This window comes from Microcaecilia unicolor, chromosome 1 (assembly GCF_901765095.1).
Source record: "Microcaecilia unicolor chromosome 1, aMicUni1.1, whole genome shotgun sequence".
In the NCBI taxonomy this organism is placed as follows: Eukaryota; Metazoa; Chordata; class Amphibia; order Gymnophiona; family Siphonopidae; genus Microcaecilia; species Microcaecilia unicolor.
The window spans coordinates 267,031,427-267,056,378 of record NC_044031.1 but is presented as its reverse complement, the minus strand read 5'-3'; the positions used below and the strand labels follow the sequence as shown (position 1 = coordinate 267,056,378).

General features: G+C 40.1%; 1 protein-coding gene across 1 annotated transcript in view; it reads left to right on the top strand.

The window, feature by feature from the left end:
* Positions 1-24,952, top strand: part of CAPN7 (calpain 7) — a 120,100-nt gene that overhangs the window by 54,389 nt on the left and 40,759 nt on the right. Inside the window, exons 7-13 of the mRNA XM_030206312.1 lie at positions 806-932; positions 2,616-2,701; positions 9,601-9,694; positions 10,677-10,823; positions 13,841-13,947; positions 16,847-16,967; positions 22,302-22,446. Of these exons, the coding sequence (XP_030062172.1) occupies positions 806-932; positions 2,616-2,701; positions 9,601-9,694; positions 10,677-10,823; positions 13,841-13,947; positions 16,847-16,967; positions 22,302-22,446 (827 nt within the window). The remainder of the gene's footprint in view (positions 1-805; positions 933-2,615; positions 2,702-9,600; positions 9,695-10,676; positions 10,824-13,840; positions 13,948-16,846; positions 16,968-22,301; positions 22,447-24,952) is intronic.

The following is a 24,952-nucleotide window of genomic DNA, read 5'->3' as shown; positions in this document are numbered from 1 at the left end:
TTGTTCTTCCCAAAAATACATAGGGAGCATGTAATGAAGCTACTATGTAGTAAATTTAAATCAAACCAGAGAAAGTGTTTCTTTACTGAACATGTAATTTAACTCTGGAATTCATTGCCTGAAAATGTGATAAAAGCAGTTAGCTTAACAGGGTTTTAAAAAGGTTTGGACAAGTTCCTACAAGAAAAGTCCATAAGCCATTATTAAGGTCGATTTGGGAAAATCCACTGCTTATTCCTGGTATAACAAAATGTTTAAACACACATGAATACAAGTGTATTGCTTCTTCAGCTTATTGAGAGTGGAGTAGTCTCATATGTAACACACGATAAAGATTATTTGATTTTTCACCCAATGACTGGGTGTATTATCTGTGTGTATTGTCTAATCATTGACTGAACCTCCACCACCCTTTGCTAATCTTATATATAAAGATATATTTCTGTTTGTCAATATGCTAACATCTAATTTTATGTAGCACTTAGCTTGAACAAGTTGGTGCTCTGGTATAAGCAGCATAAAATCTGTTTTACTCCTTTGGGATCTTGCCAGGTACTTGTGACCTGAATTGGCCACTCTTGGAAACAGGGTATTGGGCTTGATGGGCCTTAGGTCTGACCCAGTATGGCAATGCTTATGTTTTTATGTACTTTTTATTTTGGGCTATACAATTATCAGGTGGCATCTGGTCAGATCATTCCATTATGTAATTGCAGTTCACATTGTTAGCACAATTTGACCTGCATTATCTTGTAGGTGTCCTTATTAAATTATTTACACTATTGTATTTTGTTTTTAACTTCAGAGACAAATTTGGCAAGTTAGCATTGTCCCCAAAGCAGAAAGCAATATTTTCTAGATGGGTGCGACCTGATGACATAACCAACAATCCTACCATGATCTACACAGTATCCAGTTTTAGTATAAAGCAGGTAAGCTTTGTGGTACTATGTGGGTTTTTTTTTTTTTTTTAAAGTAATCATAATGACAAGATTGCAAAATGAGTATTTTTTCAAAGTTGTGATAATTATTGTCTTGGTTTCCAGATCTATAGCTTTGTAGATGCTATACTGAACAAAAGTTTCCTATCCCTTGTAACTTGCTTGGTAATCTTGCAGCCCCCTGCCTAGCTATATGATCTGGTTGCCATAGTGTCACTCTTTGCCATGAAACCCAACTTCTAAAGACCCGTCCACACACTACTTACTGTATAGTGGTGTAGTAAGTACTTCCACTACTAGTCATGATTAGTTGACTCCACCACATATCCCACCAAACATTTGGATTTATCATTTGGACATCTTACTGAATATAAGAATTCATATAGTTGTCTGAATGGTAGGTGGATGATACTGTATAGAACTGGTTTGGTTTTCCAAATCAGTCAGCTTTGTATAACATTCCTTTTTCTTGTTTAGTAGGGCAATTAGCTGGCTTGTGTCTTGGTTTTCTCACAGACCATAGACAAGCTTGTTTAACCCTAATGATGGGCTATAAAACAAAGTGTCTGTTTGTTTTGTTTCAAACAGGCTTTGTACATAACACAGGGATATTTTCAGTGAAGGACCACAACAAGTAATAGGTATTCAAGGGACAGAGGCTACAAAGGGCAAATGATGAATATTTGAGAAAAATACCAAAGAAACAGAATTATATGAAGGTGATCTTAGAGGTCAGAGTTGAAGAATACCAGATAAGTAAGAGAGAAATGGCATTAAGTGATTGGACAAAATTAAGCTTCCGTTTTCAGCCTGGGTACCTTTTGTAACAGGTCAGAATCTGACAGCTTCTGAAGGAAAAACAGAGAGAGAGAGATTTTATTTTCCTCCTACTGAAATTTGGACTGATATAAGAATTCAATTTTCTCTAATACTGGGATAAAAGAATTATTATTGTAACCATTTATTTACCCTAATAAATTTTAGCATTATTATAAAAGAGAAAAAACTGAACTCTAAAGTGTTTTTCCTTTGCTAGAAGGGCTTCCTTTTAGAGGCAAGAAGGGAATGCCCTATAAACAATACCCTAACATAATGTTACTGAGGATCTATTTCTTGTTTTGATGGTAATGCAGTACAGAAGAAGGAGCGAGTCTGCCCCTTGTCTTGTCTGGTGAGGTTCTGGCATGCCATGAAGGTGAAATATGTACCCACTAAAAGGAGTATAGTAAATACCCAATAAACCTTAAATATGGCATTGGAGAGGATTGGTAACGTAACTCAGGATGATCTTTGCTACCATAAGCAATAATTGTACTGAAAGATGCCCCTCCTTCAGCTGGTGAGGGGTTATCATGTACTGGTAACAATCTTGGTGGAGGTGGGGCCAGAGAAGAAGTCAAAAAGTTGCAGTATTCTGGCTCTATACTTGTCCTTTAAGGCCTGTCACAGAGCGTGTAACACTCTGTTACTTTCCCTATGGAGAAACAGAGATGAGATTTGATAAACTGGCACTTATAAATTATTTTCATTTGCTTTTCATTTTTCCTTTCACACTTGAAAGGGTATTTTTCCTTTACAGTGACAAATAGTTGCACAATCAATGTTGAACTGTTCGTGCTGTATCATATTATATTGTGTGATCTTCACATCTTATTTGTCTTTTTCCCACTTTAGACAATAGTTTCAGATTGTTCTTTTGTCGCATCTTTAGCCATCAGTGCAGCCTACGAAAGACGATTCAACAAAAAATTGATTACAAGGTAAAGATCCTTGCATTGAATTCCATTATAAATATTTTTTCCTTAGCGTTCTCATTAGACCAGTGCAGAACCAGCAAATGGAGGCAGAGAGCTAAAATAGTTTTGTGTGATTAACACCTCAAAGGGTACCGTGCAACATCAGCTCCTCAGCATTTTTTAGTCTCCAGCAAATGGATGACTGTCTAACAGTGCAGCTTTTGAACTGGTCAGTGAAATAACTCCTGAGCCAGTTGGGGAAACTCAGCTTCATTTCATCTGGAGGTGCCTTTTCAGTTTGGGCTCCACGAAACTGATATATCAGAGGCTATATTTTTGCTGGAGCCAGGATATAGCTCAGAGGAGTCTGAGCTTTCCTACTCTACTCACCCTTCTCTTCTCCAAGGGAGTCTTGAATTGACAAAGAGCAGAAAAGTGATTCTTTTTCAGTCTGGAACTCCATTTATAGAGAAGAGGAGTATTTACTCCTACCATAATTCTGTGCTACCGCGGAGTGCAGACTTTGCGCAGAACTCCACATGTTTGCGCTGAATCTCCGCTCCGAGGGGAATTGATTGGCTGGCTGGCCTCCCCACCTTGCAGTAAAGGCTTGCTGGCTCACTTGCCACCCCCCACCCTGAGCCTTGGTGGGTCCTCCCTGGGCCTATGCCAGTAAACACTGGTGGTCTAGAGGCCTCATCAGGGTCAGAAAGAGCTCCACTGCTGCTGCTGCTCTGGGCCGGCGCTGCCTCTTTTTCAAAATGGCTGCCGAGACTTCAAGTGGTAATCTCGTGAGACTGTCACAGGTACTTGGCATCAATCCAGAGCAGTGACAGCGGGCATGAAAGAGGGGGTTCTTTCCTGCCCCAAAGAGGTACTCCCATGTAGTCACTTCTGCTCCTACCTCACGGGTGAGTGCAGGGGCGGCTGGAAAAAAAATGGATGGCATGTGAGTGCAGGGAGGGAGCTGTTAAAAAAAAAAAAAAAAAGTGAATGCTTTGGGGCAGAGGGGGCTCTAAAACAAAAAAAAGAAAGTGAATGCTTTGGGGCAGAGGGGACTCTTTAAAAAAAAAAAAAAAAAAAGTGAGTGCTGTGGGGGAAGGGGCTGTAAAAAGAAAAGTGGATGCTATGGGTGGGAGGAGGGCTGTATAAAAAGTGGATGCTGTGTATGGGTGGAGGGAGGGAGGGAAGGGTTCTGTAATGGTGGATTCTGTGTGTGGGTACACGGAGGGGTCTGGAAAAAATATGGATATTATCTGTGTACAGGGAGAGGTTTGTGTAATATTGGTTAATTATGACTAATAAAAGTTGTAGAATTTGCAATTTTTGTGCGCAGAAATTTGCAGAATATGCAAATTTTGTGTGCAGAATTTTGATTTTTTTTTGGTGGGGCACAGAATTCCAGCAGGAGTAAGTATTGCTGCTATGACAGGGAGGGTACCTCAAAGTTATTTGAGCACTTCAACCCTTCCTCCCTGTTCTCCCCCTTATTAATTTACCATTTATCTTTTGGCATGGTGTTGGTAAGTCTGTGTATGCTTTCATACTGTGTGTAGGGGGGGAGGGGGAGGGGGGAAGATGTGGCAGGAACCTTGCAAAATGGCCAGTCTCCAGGGAGCTAGCATTTTGGGCCATGTGCTTCTCTTTGGAACATCATCTGCGCCACCCCCATATGCACATGGGCCAAAACACAGAGCATGTGTATGGGATAGACTGCACACCTGAGGTAATTTATGGAGCACATTCTTTAGTGAGGCCCTAATGATGTGCACCATTCATGCATGTTAAGCGAAGGCTGTTGAAATTTTTACAGACAGGAGACTTTGGTGGTGCCATGATCATAGTGGCCTGGAACTACCAATATTCAGTTATTTGTTCAGGATGCAGGAATGGCTTCTTGCTTTCCGTTTACTCGGCTAAGCTATTCTTAGCCTTATAGCAGCTGTCGGATCAACACCATTTGGATTCAAATTCAGAATTCTGTTTGTTGGAGAGTTCTTGAACTTCAGGAGACTTAACCTTATTTTGTAGAGCTTTTTAGATATCGGTATCTGGGAGTAATATTAGATTCTCACCTTGCTTTCACTCCTTAAGTTTCTAATGTGTGCAATACGAGGTTCTTCATTTGTCAGCATTACTCGATCTATCGCTATTTCAGTGTTGATATTTTTCACACTCTTATTCTTTCATTACTTATGTCTCGTTTAGATTACAGTAATATCATTTATTTAGGTTGTACTCGACTCAACAGAAAAAGACTCCAATCACTTCAAAATATGGCTATCCGACTGCTGTGTCATGCTCAGTGTTGGGATCCTACCTCCCCATTACTTCAAAAGTTTCACTGATTGCATGTTCAACAATGGATAATCTTTAAACTACTTACTCTTACTTTTAAAGCGCATATGGTGGGTCTTTCTCAATATTTGAATTCACTTAATATTCCCTACTCTCTGTCCGTTTACTTCGTTCTCTAAATGATCACCGCCTTGTTCTACTAGGTCCAAAACTCGCTCAACTGGAATTTACTAGTTTACTAGAAATCTTGCTTTCTTTTTTGCTGTTCCTTCTTTTTGGAATTCATTCCACCTGCACATTCGTGCAGCGTCGTCTTTTAAGACATTTAAAGGGAAATTGGACTTGATATACTGCCTTTCTGTGGTATTTTTGCACCTACATTCAAAGCGGTTTACATATATACAGGTACTTATTTTGTACCTTGGGCAATGGAGGGTTAAGTGACTTGCCCACAGTCACAAGGAGATGTAGTGGGAATCAAACCCAGTTCCCCAGGATCAAAGTATGCTGCACTAACCACTAGGCTACTCCTCCACGCTGCACTAAAGGCTTGGCTCTTTACTCAAGCCTTCGTTATTACCTAGAATGTTCCTGTGGGATTGGGCACTGTTGCTGTTGCTTTTAGGTCCTAATAAGTACCTGTATATAATATGTAAACTGCTTTGAATGTAGTTGCAAAAACCACAGAAAGGCGGTATATTAAGTCCCATTCCCCCTAATTAAAAAGTCCTTACCCTCCTCTTACCCATCTCGTCCCTTCCTTAATTTGTTTTATTTTTAGTTTGCTTATCTGTTGTATGTGTGCCTTTTCTATTAAAACTAGTTTTTTTTTCTGTTTTAATATTGATTTTAACTATTGTAAACCACTGAGACCTGCTAGTTAGCATTAGCGGTATAGCAAATTTTAAATAAACGATAACTATAAAACTATAATCAACAACAGGGTTTTTATGTACCATCTCAACCATTGGCTCTGTCAGTTTACAACTTCAAGGCTATAGAAATTTTAATTTTTTTTTTTTACCACAGTACATAATATACTTTCAGCTAAAGCATAATACAAAGCAAAAGTTCTTAGAAGAAAAGAATCATCCTAGGAGAGCTCTAGGCACAGTTATTTTTTTCCTCTGCTGTCATCTTTTCATCGGAAGATGTTTTCAGTGGGAGTACTTCCTTCTGCTACATTTATTTGGAGTATTAATAGCAGTTTGTAGCACAAAACCAGACCATAAGGGAAAAAGGACAGATATTTCCCCAAATTAAGACACAATTCTGCTGCATTTGGCCGATTACCCTCCCCCCCCCCCCCCCCCCCCCCCTCAACAAAACATATTTGAACAGAAAGAAGAGAGGTTAAGCCATTCATACTAAACCATTCAAGATTCTTTCTAACTATGACCTAGAACAGTGATGGGCAACCTTTTGAGCTTGGTGTGTCAAATTCGCCAAAAAACTGAGCATAACTCGGGTGGTGTGTCACTTCGAGAAAAAAAAACCATAATTTCGCGATATTTATAGTTTAAATAACAAAAATGTATAATTGTAATATATAACTGTATTTAATAAACCAAAACCTATTTATTTAACTTACCTGCTTAGTGACTTCTTTGTTCATCTGTCAGTCGGTTTCTTTTGTTGGTCTTGATATTATTTAACTTGTGTGGGGTGCCGTGAACTAAGATAAGTGAGGGGGAGGGGGAATTCTTTAACTAATCTGCCTATTAGTGACTTTTTTGTTGCTGAATTTCATTGGCTAAATCTTCAATTGAAGGTTGGTATTTTGTACACTTCAAGCCCAAGCAAGCACTACTAACTTCATCTTTCAATCTGTTTCTTTTGTTGGTTTTGATATTATTTAACGCTGAGAATAAGGTTTCACAAAACTACGTAGAGGGAAAAATTGTGAGTAAAGCCATTGCTATATTTTTCAGGGTGCTAAAAGTGTCTGGTAATCGGATCCAGGCACTCCAAATTTCCTGGTAACTCAGATATTCTCTTAATAATTGCATCTTTATTCTGCATATCGTGAAATAGAACTGGTGCACATCTTAGGAGAGTTTCTTTAATAAATTCTCCCTCACTGAGTGCTTTTCCATGCTGAGCTATGGAGTGAGCAATGCTCAAACTTGCAGATGTTAAATTTGTAGAACCTTTTACAAATTTAAGGATGGACTTAGATTGGCTCTTATAAAAGTGTAGCTGCCTGGAAATGTATTCCTTCCTTTCATCCTCACTTTTTTTCAAGAGCTGGGAATGATTAGTTTCAAAATGTCTATTTATATTCCACGTTCTGCTTACTACCGTTTCAGTACATAGAACGCAAAATGATCTGCCATTTTTTTCTATAATGCCATACATCTCGGTCCATGTCTCTTGAAAGGGTCGGCTACTGCTACTACCACTTCCTTTACTTAACCTTGTTTTTTTATTTTTTGGGTTCTCCATCAGGGGGGCAGTGACAGAAGATAGAATTATAGATAGCCTGTTAGCCCTGCAGGCAATTAGGAGTTAACTAGCCTAACTGACCACCTTATGTAAATTAAGATGGCTGCCGCTATTTCTAATGGCGGGAAACGGCACCCATAGCACATGCCCTCGCCTCTCCCAGCCTCCCCCTCACCTATCTCAGCAATGATGGTCAATTAGAAATCCACGACACCCCAGAACAGTAGATTGGATGATGGTTGCTGTGGTTATGTGGTAATGGCGATCACAGGGCCCCCAGAGATGCGTTCCCCCACGGCATTCCGCTGCTCTCTGCTCCGCCGGCCGGAAGTGAGGTCAAAGATCCCCTAACGGCCGTGCAGGAGCCGGGGCAGAGGGAGCAGCAGGGAGGGAACAAGCGGAGGACTCGGAGGGAGCCAATAGGAGCGCACACGGCACCCCCCCCAGCGGGTAAACATGCACTGGGAGGGGGGGTTGATTTCGCCGGGGTGGGAGGTCGCGCTGCACCTGGGGGGGGGACGCATCGGCGATCCGCCCCGGGGAACGCCGCTGCTTCCCTGTATGCGGCCACATGCGGCCGCGTGTCACCGAAAATGGCTAAGCGTGTCAGTACTGACACGCGTGTCATAGGTTCGCCATCATGGACCTAGAAGGATCAAAATGCATAAACTACTCATTTTGTAATAGATTTCTCAAGACATTTTAAAAAGAAACTTACCATAAAACAATCTGATCTCAGCCTTAGAAAATGTTTTCGCTTATTTAGCATTGCCTTACACAAGTCGGTAAAAGACTGACCGCTTGATTGTAGAAAAGATGATGATGTTTAGTGCAGAAAATGCTTTCAAAAGTGCATCATCTATCAAGCTCTGAAACAGATCTGGCCAGTTGTGTAGCTCATTTTTAATTACTCTTCCTGATTCTATTCCTCAGACAGTTCATCCAGACTGATACAGGAGACCCATTTTGGCCACATTGAATATAAAATGATTGGGATATTAACTCCAAAATGTAACTTTTTTTTAATGGGAAGGCCATTTTGCCTTAGCTAAAGTAGTATTTTCCCACTTAGGACTCAATTCTATAAATGATTCCAAAATTTGGGCTCCGATAAAAATTAACCCTAAGCACTATTCTATAAATGACACTTAGAGTTGGGCACAGTTTATAGAATAGCGTTTGGTGCAAGGATCTGCATCCAATTTTGGGCACAAGTTTTTACACCAAGTAAGACCTAAAATAGGTCTAGATCTCCCTTATTCTATAAAACTGCACATAAATTCCAGGAATGTCCCTCTCATGACCATGCCCTCTTTTCGGATCCACATATAAAACTTACGTGTGGATCCCAGCGCCTAAAGATGTGCGTGGAAATTGTATTTAATGCCAATTAGCACCAGTAATTATTAGTGCCCAGTTATCGGTATTAATTGGCTCAATTAAATTGCACATGAAAATTAGTTATGCGCCCATATTTGTGTTCGCAATTTTGAGCACCATATATAGAATTAGAGCATTAGAGTCTACTTCAGAAAAGCTTGAATTTGTAGTACGATTACATTTGGCCTTTTCTTATTTATTCAGCCTTAAAATCCAGGGGGAAAAAAATCCTTAATTTCTTCTGGATTTGAAAATAAAATGCCATTCTGGTTACTATTCTATATGGTCTATAGATTTTCCAAATGGAATATTTTCTAGGAGTGTATCATGACGGGTCACGTGACGCATTGTGAATCTATGAAGTTACGAGATCAGCTCTTCTCAGTGGTGCGTCATATGCAGTATTTTTTCATATGAGCTGGGGTTCTTAGCAAACATCATTTCAGGCAGGTGAAGCAACTATGAGAAGCTTAAGGAAGCAACGTGGATATGCAATTAATCCGTAGGATTCGGTGCATTTGATGATTCTCTAAAAGTGAAAGATTTAGCGGTCGATTTGCTAAAGTGTGCCACCATGTAACCACCGCCTGCACTAATGTGCATCAACACAAATTATTTATTACAGATTCTTTTTATATGCACTGGGACCTATTTACTAATAACGTGCACTAATGTGGTACCATACTCAAGTAAATATAGCCCTTAGATTAATGTAAATTTTTTTATTGGTACTGTTTCTATGTATTATCCAGAGATTACCATAATACTTCATTTTGAACCATTTCATTCTTTTTTTGTAGCATAATTTATCCTCAGAATAAAAAAGGAGAACCTGAGTATAACCCCTGTGGAAAATACATGGTAAAACTTCACATCAATGGAGTGCCCAGGAAGGTGAAGTATAGTCATTTTCTTGCATTTTGGCCTGACAGGATGGGATTTGAAAGATATACCGCCTTTCTGTGGTTTCAATCAAAGCGGTTTACATATTATATATATGTACTTAATTTGCACCTGGGGCAGTGGAGGGTTAAGTGACTTGCCTAGAGTCACAAAGAGCTGCAGTGGGATCGAACCCAGTTCCCCTGGTTCTCACACCGCTGCACTAACCATTAGGCTACTCCTCGTTCCCAACAGCTCCAGGCCTCAGAGACATATTAGTATTTGAGAGTGAGAAACGATGACATTCATATAAGCAAGATGTATCCAGATTTATACTGCTCTGTGATAGCTGAGCATTCGTTGAGCCTGGATACTTTCTTTCAGCAGTCTAAAGACTTCTTCCCCTTTCACCTTATAGACAAGCCCTGATGATATTCCCTTCCTCTATTCCTCTTTCATTCCTGCAGATGAAACTACCCACATGAAAAAGGCTGAAGAAACTAATAGAGCCATACCCTCCTCCTCTGTTCAAATGCTATCTCATTCTGTAAGGTTATGCTATTTGTAGGTTAAAGGGTTCACTTCTCAACATGCCCCTTTTCAAAAGTACTGAGCATTTTGGTTCATTTTGGTAATTACTATTTCAAGTAAAAAAAAAAGTTTTCTAATTAACGTCCACTGTGGAGCCTGGCCACCATTTTGCCCAAGTTGCTTATAAGGCACTGTTTGTAGTAGATGCTTTGATATGAGTAGTTTTCTTCAGAAGATGCTAAGAGCTTGCTTCACTTTCCTAAGCTTTCTGCAGCGAGAGAGAATTTCCTCTTGACCATGTCAATCTGTTTAAAATTGTATCTTCTGTGTATGATGCAAGATTCTTCAGGAACTTGAGTCTTTGTACCCTGTGGTACTTTTCCAACAATAGCTTGAATTTATTTTCTGAAGTCCTTAAGTTTAGATGCGTACGTGACTTTTCTTTGTCCTTTTATCAATTCAGGTGATAATAGATGACTATTTACCTGTTGATCATAATGGAGAGCTGCTTTGCTCCTATTCCACCAATAAAAATGAATTGTGGGTGTCCCTGATAGAGAAGGCGTACATGAAAGTGATGGGAGGATATGATTTCCCAGGATCAAATTCTGTAAGTGCTTTGAAAATTTCACTGCAGTCAATGAGAAATTAATTGAACAGTCATTTTCCTGTAAATAAACGTCCTTCTCTTTTTCTGTAGTGTGTGGGAGAAGTTGATTTTAAATATTTTTCTTATGAATTTGTACCATTATCAGAGAACATATTTGCCCTTTGCAATCTTAGCTTTACCTTTTCTGTCCTGACCTCATAATATTCCCAGTTTCCCTTTGAAGCAGACAGGTTTGGAAGAGTCACAAATGGCATTGCATGTCTTACTGAATCATGAAATATGTTTTGACCTGTCTGTGATTTGTGGTAGCCAAAATGGGCAAAGTGGATCCAGCATGTAGTCTAAAGGGCCAATACTCAAAAGTCGCCATTAATAGCCGCGTGTGTTTATTGCTGTGGTTGAACTTACTGAATGCGGAATAGCAATCGATGCTCAAAGGAAATCTCATGCAAATGAGATGTGCAGAAAGTCTGCGTACAGTTTGGTAGGGAATGCACCCGGCACGTGCACAGAAAGGTCTTGCAGTAAGCATTGATGTTTCTTCATATGCTCGGGCCAGAGGAATGAGAGGCTGGGGGGACAAACGAGTGCAGTGGAAATTCTCCATTACACAGGAAAAAGGCAGAAATAAAATAAAATACAAAACGAGATGAAGTAAAAACAGAACTCGACTTGAAAATTGGCAACAACTGCACTTGGACCCTGCCATAAAGACGCGCATCATAGGCATCTATTGTGATTTTATACTGACTTTTTTGCTGTTCACATCTTCTGTGTTAGCTTTTGTGCCAGTGTACCAAGATTCTTTTGTCCATGTGGAGGATAGTATCTGCACTTTTCATGTACGTATATAGAAAAAAAAAAGTTGAAAAAACCCAAAGCAAACACAAACCTATGGATTACCACTGCACATTGCAAGGAAGACAGTTCTTCCTTGCAATGTGCAGTGGTAATCCATAGATTTGTGTTGTTTGCTTTGGGTTTTTTTCAATTTTTTTTTCTATATACGTACATGAAAAGTGCAGATACTATTTAAGAAAAAAATGCAGACCACCAAGAAGCTGCCCTTTCATGTGAAACGCCACTAAGTTTTGAGCATTATAGGTAGGTGCTCCCTTCTGTACATTGCAGGGAAATGTCTATGCATCGTACAGAATGCTTGTTTTAATATATTTGCATCTAGTTTTTGGCTGCTGCTTTGACGAATGGTAAAAGCAGCACTAAAACCCTTTGAGCATTAGGCGCACAGTAACATACACACAAAGCCAGCTAAAACCAGACAAAACGGAACATTACAAGCCTGGTAAGCTTTGAGCATCGCCCCCTGAATTCTGATTATTTGTATCATAGGAAGGTCATCTAATGATATTCAAATGACAACTCCGTAAACTGGGAGGGAGAAGGAGATAGGGCAGCTGCATTGACAGGTAGGAGGGCAGGAACCCCTCTGGTATGGATTTATTAAGACTTGAGTGTTTCTGCTGCTACAGCAGTATCATGGTGTTCTTATGCTCTTCTACCTAATTAAGTACATGGGAGGCCCCAGGAAGTTGCCCACCTCACCTAAACCTTCCAACAGTTCCAAGCAAATTTCTGATTAACACTGGGTTTCACTTCTTACCATGTGCTTCTGAAATATTGACTAGCGCACAGGATAGAGTTTATTTTCTTTTTGTGAGTACATGAAGTTTCTGTGCACTATAAATAAATAGAAACCTTAGATATGTTTATTTTCTCTCTGGTTCGTAAGCACAGTTCCTCTATTTAATAAAATGAAGACACATGTTTCATTTTTCTGCGAAAGTAAGCTGTAATCAAATTTTCTTTCATTATTAAAAAATAAAACCCAGCAGCCAGTGGCACCCAATAAAGCAGGGGTGTTAAACACATGGCCTGCTCTTTGAAGAAGAAAGAGACTGATGCAACAACATTCACAATAAAGCAAAACACTTGCTTTACTGCTTAAATGTGATATAGAGGTTTCTAGATCATAGATGTGTCATGGGCAGTGTTTTTCAGTCTGTCTGAACTTTTATCTATGACATGATGGTATCTAAGAGACATAAGCACTTGTTTGCCACATCCGTGGTGCTGTTGTTGAGCAGATGAAGATCACAAAAGAACCATTCCCTTCTTGTGTTAGCTGCATTTTGTCAATATGCCAGTCATACTTCTGTATGTTTCCATATTTATCTTAAGTTTTCCTGATCCATCCTCTTATGTTCATTTCTCAAGGTTACAGTGAAAATGCATCAGCCGCGTTACTTAAACTTGATGGTGTGTGGGGCCCTGTGGCTCGGTGGCAGTGCTATCATATGAAAGGTCGCCACTTTGAATCCTGCATTGGGTCTTCTGTACCCCAGGCCAGCTGCTGCTGGACATTCTCTGAAAGCAATATTTCACAGTCCTTGGAAGAAAGCATTTTACAGTCCTAATATAAGAATCGGAATTAGTCCTTTATGCAAACTATGAACAGAAGGAGGGGAAAAATTCCTAGATAGTGACACCAGATTCCCAGTAAATTCTGTAATTGAGCTGGAAGTCAAAAGGAGAAAGAAGGAATCACTGCATCCCCCAAAAGCTTGATGTGTGTGATATCTTCTTCCAGAAGCTTTACCGTGTTAGGCCGTAGCAGCAAAAATGACAGAAGCTGGTGACACCTTAAGGTCAGGGTCCCATAAAATTCTTTTCTTTCTTAGATTTTGTTTTCTGCACTTACAGTACACATCTACATTGTTATTACAGTGTAGTTTATCATTATTCAGTTAATATCATATGATCTTGGTATAATCATTTTATAATTAAATAATGAGGGGGTCCATTTTTGCTGGGCATACTGCTTCCATGCAATCAGACTGGGTAACTGTGGGTAAGTACCTCTTTACTCTTCCCAGATTTCCAGCAGAAGTGTTCATTAGTGACATCTTCACTGAAATACCTATTTATGGTCAAAGGGTGGTGTATACGTTAAAAGCTGGTTAAAGTATTTTCTGACTTCTCAAATGTGTTCACTGTAGAACATTGACCTTCATGCGCTGACAGGCTGGATCCCTGAACGAATCGCTATGCACTCAGACAATCAAGCATTTGACAAGCAGAATATTTTCAGAATGTTGCACAACAGGTAACGTTTTCATATATAGTAACATCACAGTTTACAGAGAGAGAGAAAATTATTTTCCCAGTCCACAAAGCATAAAGATGGTCATTGAGAGTAAATAAACCTTCTGAATTCATCCCTATTAATTCAGGCACAAGTAGGTGTGCATGTGTATTCTGTCTATCTATATACACAGTGATGTGAAAGTTTTTACTTTCCTCCTAATTTCCCCGTTAATGCATATGTTTCACACTGAATGGTTTCTGATCGTTCAATAAAATTAAAGGGAACCTGACAGTTTTCAAATTATTACTCCTTTTATATAAGGAACAAAGTTATCTGAACACATATCACCCTGTTAAAAAGTAACTGCCCCCTTACTCAGTCAACCAATAAATGTAAATGATATTTAGATTCAGCTGATTGAACACAGCCAGACTTGATTGCAGCCAGTCCTGTTACCTGTAAACTGCACTATATATTGAACTTTACTGGGAGAGGAAAGTAGTCACCACAAAGTTTCTGCAAGAACACTATGCCATGATCAAAGGAAGTGCCAAAAGAGATGAGAAAATAAAGTTGCTGAAATATCAGTGTGGAAAGGGTTACAAAGTCCTTTCTAAAGTTCTGGGACGCCACTGACCACAGTGAGAGCCATTATTTCTAAATGGAGAAGACTTTGAACAATAGTGAATCTTCCCAAGAGTGGCTAGCCTGCCAAAATGATTCCCAAGTGCACAGCGACAGCTCAACCAAGAAGCCACAAAACATCCCAGAAGAAAATCAAAAGAACGCTAGTCCTCTCTAGTTTCAGCTTGCCTATTTCAATACACACCAAAACGTTTGGGATTTTACATTTGTTTAAAGAATGGTGGTGTTTTGTTTTTTTAGACTAGTGATTATACCTTGTCCATATATGCAGCGCATTAAGCTCACCAAAATAATTGGGGTTTGTTTTTAGCACTGCTGGGCATCTGAGGTCTTTTCCCCATCAGTAATTGGATAAAGTATGAATTTTGACATCATGGTATTGGTTCTTCACAACTTGTTTGTGTTGACACAAAATACTACTACTACCACTAATTATTTCTATAGCACTACTGGAGATACGCAGCGCTGTACTCCTTATATGCAGGTACTTTCTCTGTCCCTAGAGGGCTCACAATCTTACGTTTTGGTACCTGGGGCAAGAGGTTTAAGTAACTTGCCCAAGGTCACAAGGAATCAAACCCAGGTTGCCAGGATCAAAGCCCGCTGCACTAACCATTAGGCTACTCTACTGGTATAGAACCTTGATTCATCCTGTTTGGTTACATTTGGTGTAAAGCAAATATACAGTTCTACAGTAAAAAAAAAAAAATTATATCAGCAGTCAAACACGGTGGTGCTAGTGTGATGTGGAGATTCAGTTGTAAATTTTGGATTGGCCTAGCCAAAGTCCTGACTTGAACCCAATAGAGATGCTGTGGAAGGACCTGAAACAAGCAGCTCATAAACAAAAACCTATGAATGTGTCTGAATTAAAGCAGGTTTGCAAAGAAGAGTGGGCTAAGAATCCTCAACAGCAATTTGAAAGACATATCAAATTATGGGAAGCATTTGGTTACATTTATTGCATAAAGGTTGTGCAACCAATTATTGAGTTTAGGGGGTAGTTACTTTTTCACATGGGTGATACAGGTGTTGAATAACTTTGTTCCTTAAATGATATAATAATAATTAAACTGTGTTGTTTACTCAGGTTCCCTTTGTCAATATTTCATTTTGTTTAAAGATCAGAAACCATTCTGTGTGACATATATGCAATAATAGGAGAAATCAGGAGGGGGCAAAAGCCTTTTCTCATTTACATAACATTTATATTTATATTTACATATAAAGACACATGCATACATGGTGAATAGAAAAAGAGAGAACCGTGCATCTTACCTCGAAACATGAATTACTGTACCAGTATTTTAAATCATATTTTTACTAAATATGCAAAATTGTATTGAAAACAAGGCAATAATACACGTTACCACACCCTAATTCTGTGGTCACATACCTTGTAAAATATAAGACTCAAAAATTGTATTTATTTTTTATTTTTGTTACATTTGTACCCCGCACTTTCCCACTCATGGCAGGCTCAATGCAGCTTACATGGGGCAATGGAGGGTTAAGTGACTTGCCCAGAGTCACAAGGAGCTGCCTGTGCCTGAAGTGGGAATTGAACTCAATTCCTCAGTTCTCCAAGAGTCAGGACCAAAGTCCACCACCCTAACCACTAGGCCACTCCTCCGCGAAACATAAGGTTTTGCTAAAGTTATGCTGGATAACTTATATTGCCTTTTTCAATTGGTAACAAATAGAGCTTGCTCCTGCAAAGTAAATGATATAGTAAATTTCAGTCACAGAATTTTATCAAAATGTCCTCCCTGAGCAAACACACAAGTTCACAGTTGTGGACACCATTGTCTTCTTCCAATGTCGTTCATGCATTGATCAAGTTCTTCCCATGCAGTCACTGCCCTTCTGATGTACCAGTTTTATCAGTCTTTTTAAGAAGCTTAATTAATCCCCCCAATGTCCATTTTTTTTTTCTCTGGACATTCAGCAATTAGTCATTTTCACACTATATGTAATGTTTAGTTTGTTGCAAAATTTTGATACCAACTCTATCTTCTTCGGTAATCACTATTTTCCACAATTAGTATAAATTAAGGCGTCACACTGTTGTCATTTTTGCACAGTAGAAAACGTATATAAGGAGTGAGCTCTAGTGGTCAGTTATACAAAATGTTGCTCAATATTTGTTTTGGTACAAATTACTCAAATTTGCTTATAATGTTGAACGGCAAAGTTACATGACAAAATCTGAATTCCTTTTTTTTTTTCCCCAATGTTGTAATCTAAATCAAATTTTATTATTTTTAACCAGATTTCACAATGGTGATGCCCTGATCACAACCGCTACTGGAGTGATGACTGAAGAAGAGGGAGAAAAGTGGGGTTTAGTTCCTACACATGCATATGCTGTTCTGGATATTAGGGAATACAAGGTGTGAAGTTAAAGAAGCTTTTGACCTCCTGCTTTTCAGTATGTCATGATGTTTAAAGAGTCTCAAGAAGTCAAAAATTAGGAATTAATACATGAGATACCAATCTTCAAAGATACACTTGCCTAATGAACTCACACTATACATGGACTTTAGAAGCCGTGTGTCTCTGGACTGTGTCCTCTTCATTGTTCCCGGTCCCTTCTCCTTTGTATGGTTCTGTTTTGTTGTGTAGTTAGACTTTTCTTCAATTTGAAGGTTTTTTTAATTTTTTATTTTCTGGTTAGAAAAGAGTTTGCTTGCGTTGATCACATCAGACTTTTGGATCATTTCAGTCAAATGTATTAATCATCTTGACTTTTCACCCTTTATGGTTTTCTTACAAATTTATTTTGATTTTACTTCTGCCTTTTCATAATGTCTTCAAGAACTCCTGATACAAACGACATGAGGGTAATTTTAAAGTAGGTCACCTATATGTGAAGGCTGAATAAATGCCTGTTTCATGCCTATTTTATAAAGGCACATCTATATAATAATTTGTACCTCAAGGTTCTCTGGCTGGCTGGGTTCGTAACATCCTGACGTCAGCTTGCCTCCAGTGTTCCCTTCCCTCTCCCGCCCTCGCGTAAAGACGAAATGATGTCAGAGGAGGACAGGACACTGAGAGGGAAGGCAAGGGGACACTGAGAGGGAAGGCAAGGGAACACTGGAGGCGACATGAGCCCAGCCTGCCTGCCACCGTTCCGACCTGAGGTAAGATGGACAGCTTACAGGCAGGGACGGCAGGAAGGACAGAGTCACTGGCCATGGAGGGGAGGGGAGAATCGCTGCACATGGGAGGGCAGAAGCGAATCGCTGGATTTTGATGGGATGGGAGGCGAGAGGACAATCACAAGACGCAGATAGGAGGGGAGGGCAGAGGAGAATCGCTGGACATGGAGGGGAAGCCAAAATCGCGGGACATGGATGGGAGGGCAGGGCACAGGACAATCGCTGGACATGGAGAGGAGGACAGAATCGCGGGACATCGAGGGGAGGGCAGAGCAGAGGAGAATCGCTGGATATGGGATGGGAGGCGAGGGGAGAATCTCAGGTCACGGATAGGAGGGCAGGGCAGAGGAGACTGCTGAACGTGTAGGGGAGAGCAGAATCGTGGGACACAGAGGAGGGCAGGGCAGAGGAGAATCGCTGGACAAGGAGGGGACGGTAGGGCAGAGGAGAATTGCTGGAAATGGAGGGGAGACCAGAATCACGGGACACGGAGGGGGACGGCAGGGCAGAGGAGAATCGCTGCACATGGAGGGGAGGTCAGAATCGCGGGACACGGAGGGGAAAGAAGAATCGCTAGACATGGAGGAGAGGGCAGGGGAGAGAGGAGAAATCGCTTAGACGAGAGTCTTCCTAGGACCCGTTTCATTTTTGACAAAATGAGCTTTGTTGCACTAGTGGCTTTATAAAATACTTGGACATAAGTGGATAAAGGTGAGCCGGTCGATATTGTGTATCTGGATTTTCAAAAGGCATTTGACAAAGTACCGCATGAAAGACTCCAGAGGAAATTAGAGAGTCATGGGATAGGAGGTAGAGTTCTATTGTGGATTAAAAACTGGTTAAAAGATAGAAAACAGAGTAGGGTTAAATGGTCAGTATTCTCATAGCTATGTAGGTTCCACATTAGCAGTCACCGACCAAGAAAAGGATCTAGGTGTCATCGTTGATATGTTGAAACCCTCTGCTCCGTGTGTAGCAGCGGCGAAGAAAGCAAATAGAATGTTAGGTATTATTAAGAAAGGAATGGAAAACAAATATGAGGATGTTATAATGTCTTTATTGCTCCATGGTGCGACCGCACCTTGAATACTATGTGCAATTCTGGTTATCGCATCTCAAAAAAAGATATAGTGGAATTATAAAAAGTACAGAGAAGGGTGACAAAAATGATAAAGGGGATGGTATGACCTCCCTATGAGGAAAGGCTCAAGCGGTAGGGCTCTTTAGCTTGGAGAAAAGATGGCTGAGGGGAGATATGATAGAGGTCTATAAAATACTGAGTGGAGTAGAACGGTTAGATATGAATCACTTGTTTACTCTTTCCAAAAGTACTAGGATTAAGGGGCACGTAATGAAGCTACAAAGTAGTAAATTTAAAACAAATCAGAGAAAATATTTCTTCACTCAATGTATAATTAAACTCTGGAAATCATTTCCAGAGAATGTGGTAAAAGCAGTTAGTTTGACGGGCTTTAAAAAAGGTTTGGATATCTTCCAAAAGAAAAGTCCATAAGCCATTGTTAAGATGGACTTGGGGAAAATCCACTGTTTATTTCTATGATAAGCAGCATAAAATGTATTGCACTGTTTTAAGATCGTGCCAGTTACTTGTGACCTGGATTGGTCACTGTTAGAAACAGGATGCTGGGCTCGATGGACCTTTGGTCTGTCCCAGTATGGCGATTGTTATGTACTTATCAGCCCGCAAAAACTATGCTAAATAGATGGGTTTTAAGGCTTGAATTTTTAAATGAGGGTTCTGCACAAAGGTTGGGTGGTAAGGAGTTCCACAGGGAAGGGAAAAAAAAAAACACTGTGACGCTGTAGTCCAGGCGGCCAAAGAGGGTGGGGGCAAAGAGAGATGAAGCTCATAAGAAGAGTGAATGTAGTAGCTATTGATACCCTTTTCACCTACATTTGTCCATAAAAGAAGGCAGGTAAAGTGAATTAAAAAAATTAGAAGGCGGGACAGAAATATAACATAGAAATATGTAAAACTTAATCTGAACCCCCAAGAAGCCAGACTCTGCTTACATTGCAACACAAGAGAAAAAGAAACAGTGATATGTGTCCTCCTTTACTGTGCAAAACAAAGATAGCAACTGCAGATTTCAAAACCTCACATATTACAATCGCTGCATTAGATATTAACAAATAAAACAGAAAATAAGGTGTTGTGTTTTTATTGCACTAACTTAATACATTTTTTAGATTAGCTTTCAAAGACCAAAACCTTTTTTCCTCAGGCCAGGGTAGTGTAATGCTTTTATGGTCTACTGTCCTGACCCCGAGGAAAGTGGTTTTGGCCTCTCAAAAAATGTATTAAGTTGGTCCAATAACAATATCACCTAATTTTTCATATAAAATTCTTGTTCTACCTTTCTTTTCTAGCCATTTTGTTTCTCTTTCTACTTTCTTCTGTTTTATTTAACTGTCTTGCCACAGTTTTCTGTACATTTCTCTTTTTTTTTTCTGTCCTCTCTTCACTTCCACTACATCCATCTCTGACACTAATCTTTCTCTTTCAGCTTTCTTCTGTTTTTCTGCCTCTCTATCCATTTAGATTTTATTCATTTTTAATATACAGTTTTTAAGCTCCCTTTTTTACCTTTCCATGTCTTTCCCTCACCCAGGCCCATTTATTCCCCTTTCTGTTATTCCCTAGTCTTTCATTAACTCTTTGCTACATAAGAAAATAAGAATAACCATACAGGGTCAGACCAGTGGTTCATCTAGCCCAGTATCCTGCTTCCAACAGTGGCCAATCCAGGTCACAAATACCTGGCAGAAATCCAATTAGTAGCAACATTCCATGCTACCAATCCAGGGGCAAGTAGTGAATTCCTCATGTCCATCTCAATAACAGACTTTGAACATTTCCTCCAGGAACTTGACCAAACCTTTTTTTTTTTTAAACCAGACTCGCTAATCGCTGTTACCACATCCTCTGGCAGTGAGTTCCAGAGCTTAACTATTCTTTGAGCGAAAAAATATTTCCTCCTATTTGTTTTAAAAGTATTTCCATTTAATTTCATTGAATCTCCCCTGGTCTTTGTACTTTTGAGTGAAAAATCAATTCGCTTCTACCCGTACTACACCACTCAGGATTTTATAGACCTCAATCATATCCCTCCTCAGCCATCTCTTTTTCCAAGCTGAAGAGCCCTAACCTCTTTAGCCTTTCCTCATATGGGAGGCACTCCATCCCGTTTATCATTTTGGTCACTCTTTTCCTTTGTCATATAACATCTCCTCTCCGTTTCTTTCTCTTCCCCTCTCCCCCCTCTTGCTATGCAGCATCTCCTCTCAGTCTTTCTCCCACCTGACCGCCATCTAGCATCTCTACTCTCTATCTCTCTCTCCCCCTGCCAACCAGCATCATCCTGTCTCTTTCTCTGTCTTCCCTCATATCCAGAATCACCCTATCTCTCTCTCTCTCTCTCTCTTATTTCCATTTAGCTTTACACTGTGTCTCTTTCTTTTCTCCCCCATCCTGCATTGTTTGTCTCTCTTCCCCCCTCCCCCCATCCAGGATCACTCTATCGTTGTCTCTCTTCCACTCAGTTCAGCATCACCCCTTCTCTCTTCCTGTCCGCCATCGCCCTCTCTCTCTCATCCTGCATCACCCTCTCTCTTCCCACTCTCCCCAGCATCATTCTGTCTGTCTTTTATCCCCCCCAATCTATCTCTCTTCCCATCCATCACCCTGTTTGTCTTCCCCCATCCAGCATCTCAATCTTCTTCCTCATCCAGCATCACCTCATCTCTGTTCTCTGCTTTCATCATCATACTGTCTCTTCTACCATCCAGCATCACCCCATCTCTCTTCTTCTATCATCATCCTGTCTCTGTTTCTCCCAATCCAGCATCACTCTATTTCTCCCCCCAGCTTCACTCTTATCTCTCTTCTCCCCATCCAGCATTATTCTTTCTCTCCCCTTTCTCTGCTATCCAATCCAGCATCGTGCTGTCTTTCTTCCCTCCCCAATCAAGCATCACCCCATCTCTTCTTCCCCCATCCTGCATCACCTCATTTCTCAATCTCTTATCCATCCCCCTCATCCAGCATGGTCCCCTTTGTCTCTGTCTCTTCCCCCAACATCCAGCATCATCCCCCCTTCTCTCCATCTTTCAGCATTTCAAGTCCAGCGGGAGAGCAGCAGTAGTATTAAAATTAAAAACAAAGTGAGAGTGCGCAGGGGACCATTTTCCTGCATGCATGCCTGTGCCGCTGTTCTGCCAGTCGCGCTTCCTCTGACCCAGGGGGTGTGACCGGCAGAGCAGCAGTGGCGCATGCAGGAAAATGGTCCTGCATGTTTTCACTTTGTTTTTATTGCTGATACCACTGCTGCTCTGCCACCGAACTTAAGATTATTTGAGGGGATGATCGGGAGAGAGGGGAGTAAAAGTGACCTGGGAAGGGAATGGGCCCAGCAGCAGTAGAGATAGGCACTGGGGTTTTTTTTTCCAAAATCTATGGGGGGGGGAGCAGTTGCTTCCCTTGTACGCCCCCACCCCCCCAAGCTATGCCTTTGACTTATTTGTGTATATTTGTTTTCACAGGGGCTTCGGTTTTTCCAGTTGAAGAATCCATGGAGCCATTTGCGTTGGAAGGGGAGATACAGTGAAAAGGATCAGAAAAACTGGACACCCGAGCTCCAAAAGTACTTAAACTTTGATCCCAGAACAGCTCAAAAAATAGATAATGGTAAACTATTTGAAATATTTAAAGTCCAGAGTGATGTTTGTAACACCAACTGTAGTTAAGCTGTCTGGGCCCAGTACTCAGCACTGAGCAGTGTGTTTGCTGTCTGCCACCAGCGTTAAACCTGGTATTCAATTCTGGGCCATATCCAGTGACCAGTATTGAATATCAGGGTTTATTTTGGCCGCTAAAAAGTTAACCAGTTTTGCCGATATTTAGTACCAACTGGTTAACTTTTTAGCAGTCAAAGATATCTGCAGTTAGGCACTTAAACACTATTTAACCTGCCAGGAGCTGTTCCTAGCCAGTTAAATAGTTTTGAATATCGGAGGTTCTGTGGTATAATGCCCATAGAATTGGTGCTGAATGTATCTGAAACCAAATGAGATTTGAATTTATTTCACCTCTTTCCAGTAGAAGGACGAGGTGAATTATATTCTGGTTTAAAAAGTGTTTCCTTACGCCTAGAGAGATTCACAGTTTAATCACTGACTTTAGTACAATATTCACATTTAGGAGATCATTTGGAAAGGCTTTTCCATGTGTAAAGCCTCTACATATGCATACACTGTGCAGTGTTAGTAAAGCCACATGTCTAATTATGTTCAGACAATAAAACGTGTACATATTCCCAGGGCAGAGTTCTGATATACATGTGTACTCTATAAACATGCACATACATTCATAGAGTATGCACACACATTCGTGCCTGCCTCAGAGTAAATATAAATGTACGTGCTTGCATTTGTCTGTGTTCTGGGAGCTTATTTTATAAAGGCACATAGGCGCCTGTGTGGCCTTTATAAAGGATTGTGAAGAAGAACCTTTACTTAGAAGTTCACCTCTGAAGGTCCACAAAAAATTTAAAATTATATATTCATCAATAAAATTATTATGGTAGAAAAAGGTATAGGTGTGGAGTTATATGTTACTTTGTTTTTACCTCTTGAAATATGAATTTTTAAATTTGAGAGCCCTTGTTGTGTGCCTTTATAAAATAAGCATAAAGTAAGTGCATTTTTTGGCACATTCTAACAGCAAATTTCACATAGTTGTAATTCTTTGACAGCAATCAGGCTACCTACCATGTTCTTGCATATATGGTTAACATCATCTAATGGATGTCACCAGAGGGTGAGAAATGATCAAAGCTTTCAAAAGCTCAAGAGCTTACCACACTGGCGTACTGTGCAGGTGTATGTGTTTCTGCACTGGTGCCGTCCAGTGGGGGCCACCTCAGTTTCACATTTTTTTCTGCTGGGCCCATAGAATTTGTTCCTAACTTGTCTGAACGTAAATGCGTGGGTAAGTGTACACTTACGTGTATAAATGGCAATATGTTGCCCAACTGATATTCTATAATTATGTGCTAAAATTGCTTAGTGCATAATTTTCAGGGGGGCGCATTCTCAGGTGAGGGGCGTACACGGGACCAACATTTATGCACAGAATTTACAGGATATTGTAAGTTACTCACATAAGTACTACATTTAGGTTCCCCCGATTATGGCAGCTATAGACCCAGTATACCTGTTTTTGTCTAACTTAAATTTACGTTGCATTACAATATTTGATAAAACGGCCTCACGCAAAAAGCTTCAGGCTTGGTAGAAATTCCTAATTACAGTGTGTGTGGTTCAGTCATAAAGTTTCTTTTTTTTTACGGCAACTGTGATTTGCAATGTCATCTATACATCAAATGATACTGGTTTGGGCTTTTCCCACCAAGTTATTTTTCACCCCAGCTATTTTTGGCTAGTGTCTCTAGAAGAATGGAGTTTCCAGCAACTTAGGAGGTGTCGGAGGTATGTCAGAATAATATCAGACACATGCTCCTGATTTGTCTGTCCAGTCCTTGGCTCAACCACAAGATCTTGACAAATATCCAATTACAGTTCTATGTGGAGTACAGTTAAAAGAAAAAAAGCTAGTTACTGCTAGGAATTACAATAAAAATTTCAGAAAAGACCATTGTAAGTCTCTAAACAGAATATGTCCCAGAAATTCCAATTAGAACCTTCTAATAACTATATTTATTAAAAAGATAGGTCTTTGTTTATGAAACGACATGTAAGTGCCTAACTGCCTCAGTTCAAATGGTAAATTCTTCCAATTTCTTACTGCTTAGGAGTAGGGAAATTATTATTTATTGCATTTGTATCCCACATTTTCCCACCTATTTGCAGGCTCAATGTGGCTTACATGATTATGTTAACATTGTCATACCAGGATATCAGATACAGTAGAATTGTGCATAGTTTAAGTAAGGGAGGGTAGAAGAAGGAAGGGAGTGATTAGGGTAGTTATAGAGGGTGGGCTTTCATAACTGATTGGGTTGGTGAGGTATATTAGTGATGCTGCAGGTTATCGGATCTCATTGTAGGCTTTGTTAAAGAAGTATGTCTTCAGAGATTTGCGAAAGATAGTTACTTCGTTGATTGTTTTCAAGTCTATAGGTAGTGCATTCCATAACTGCGTGCTCATGTAGGAGAAGGAAGTTGCATGCATC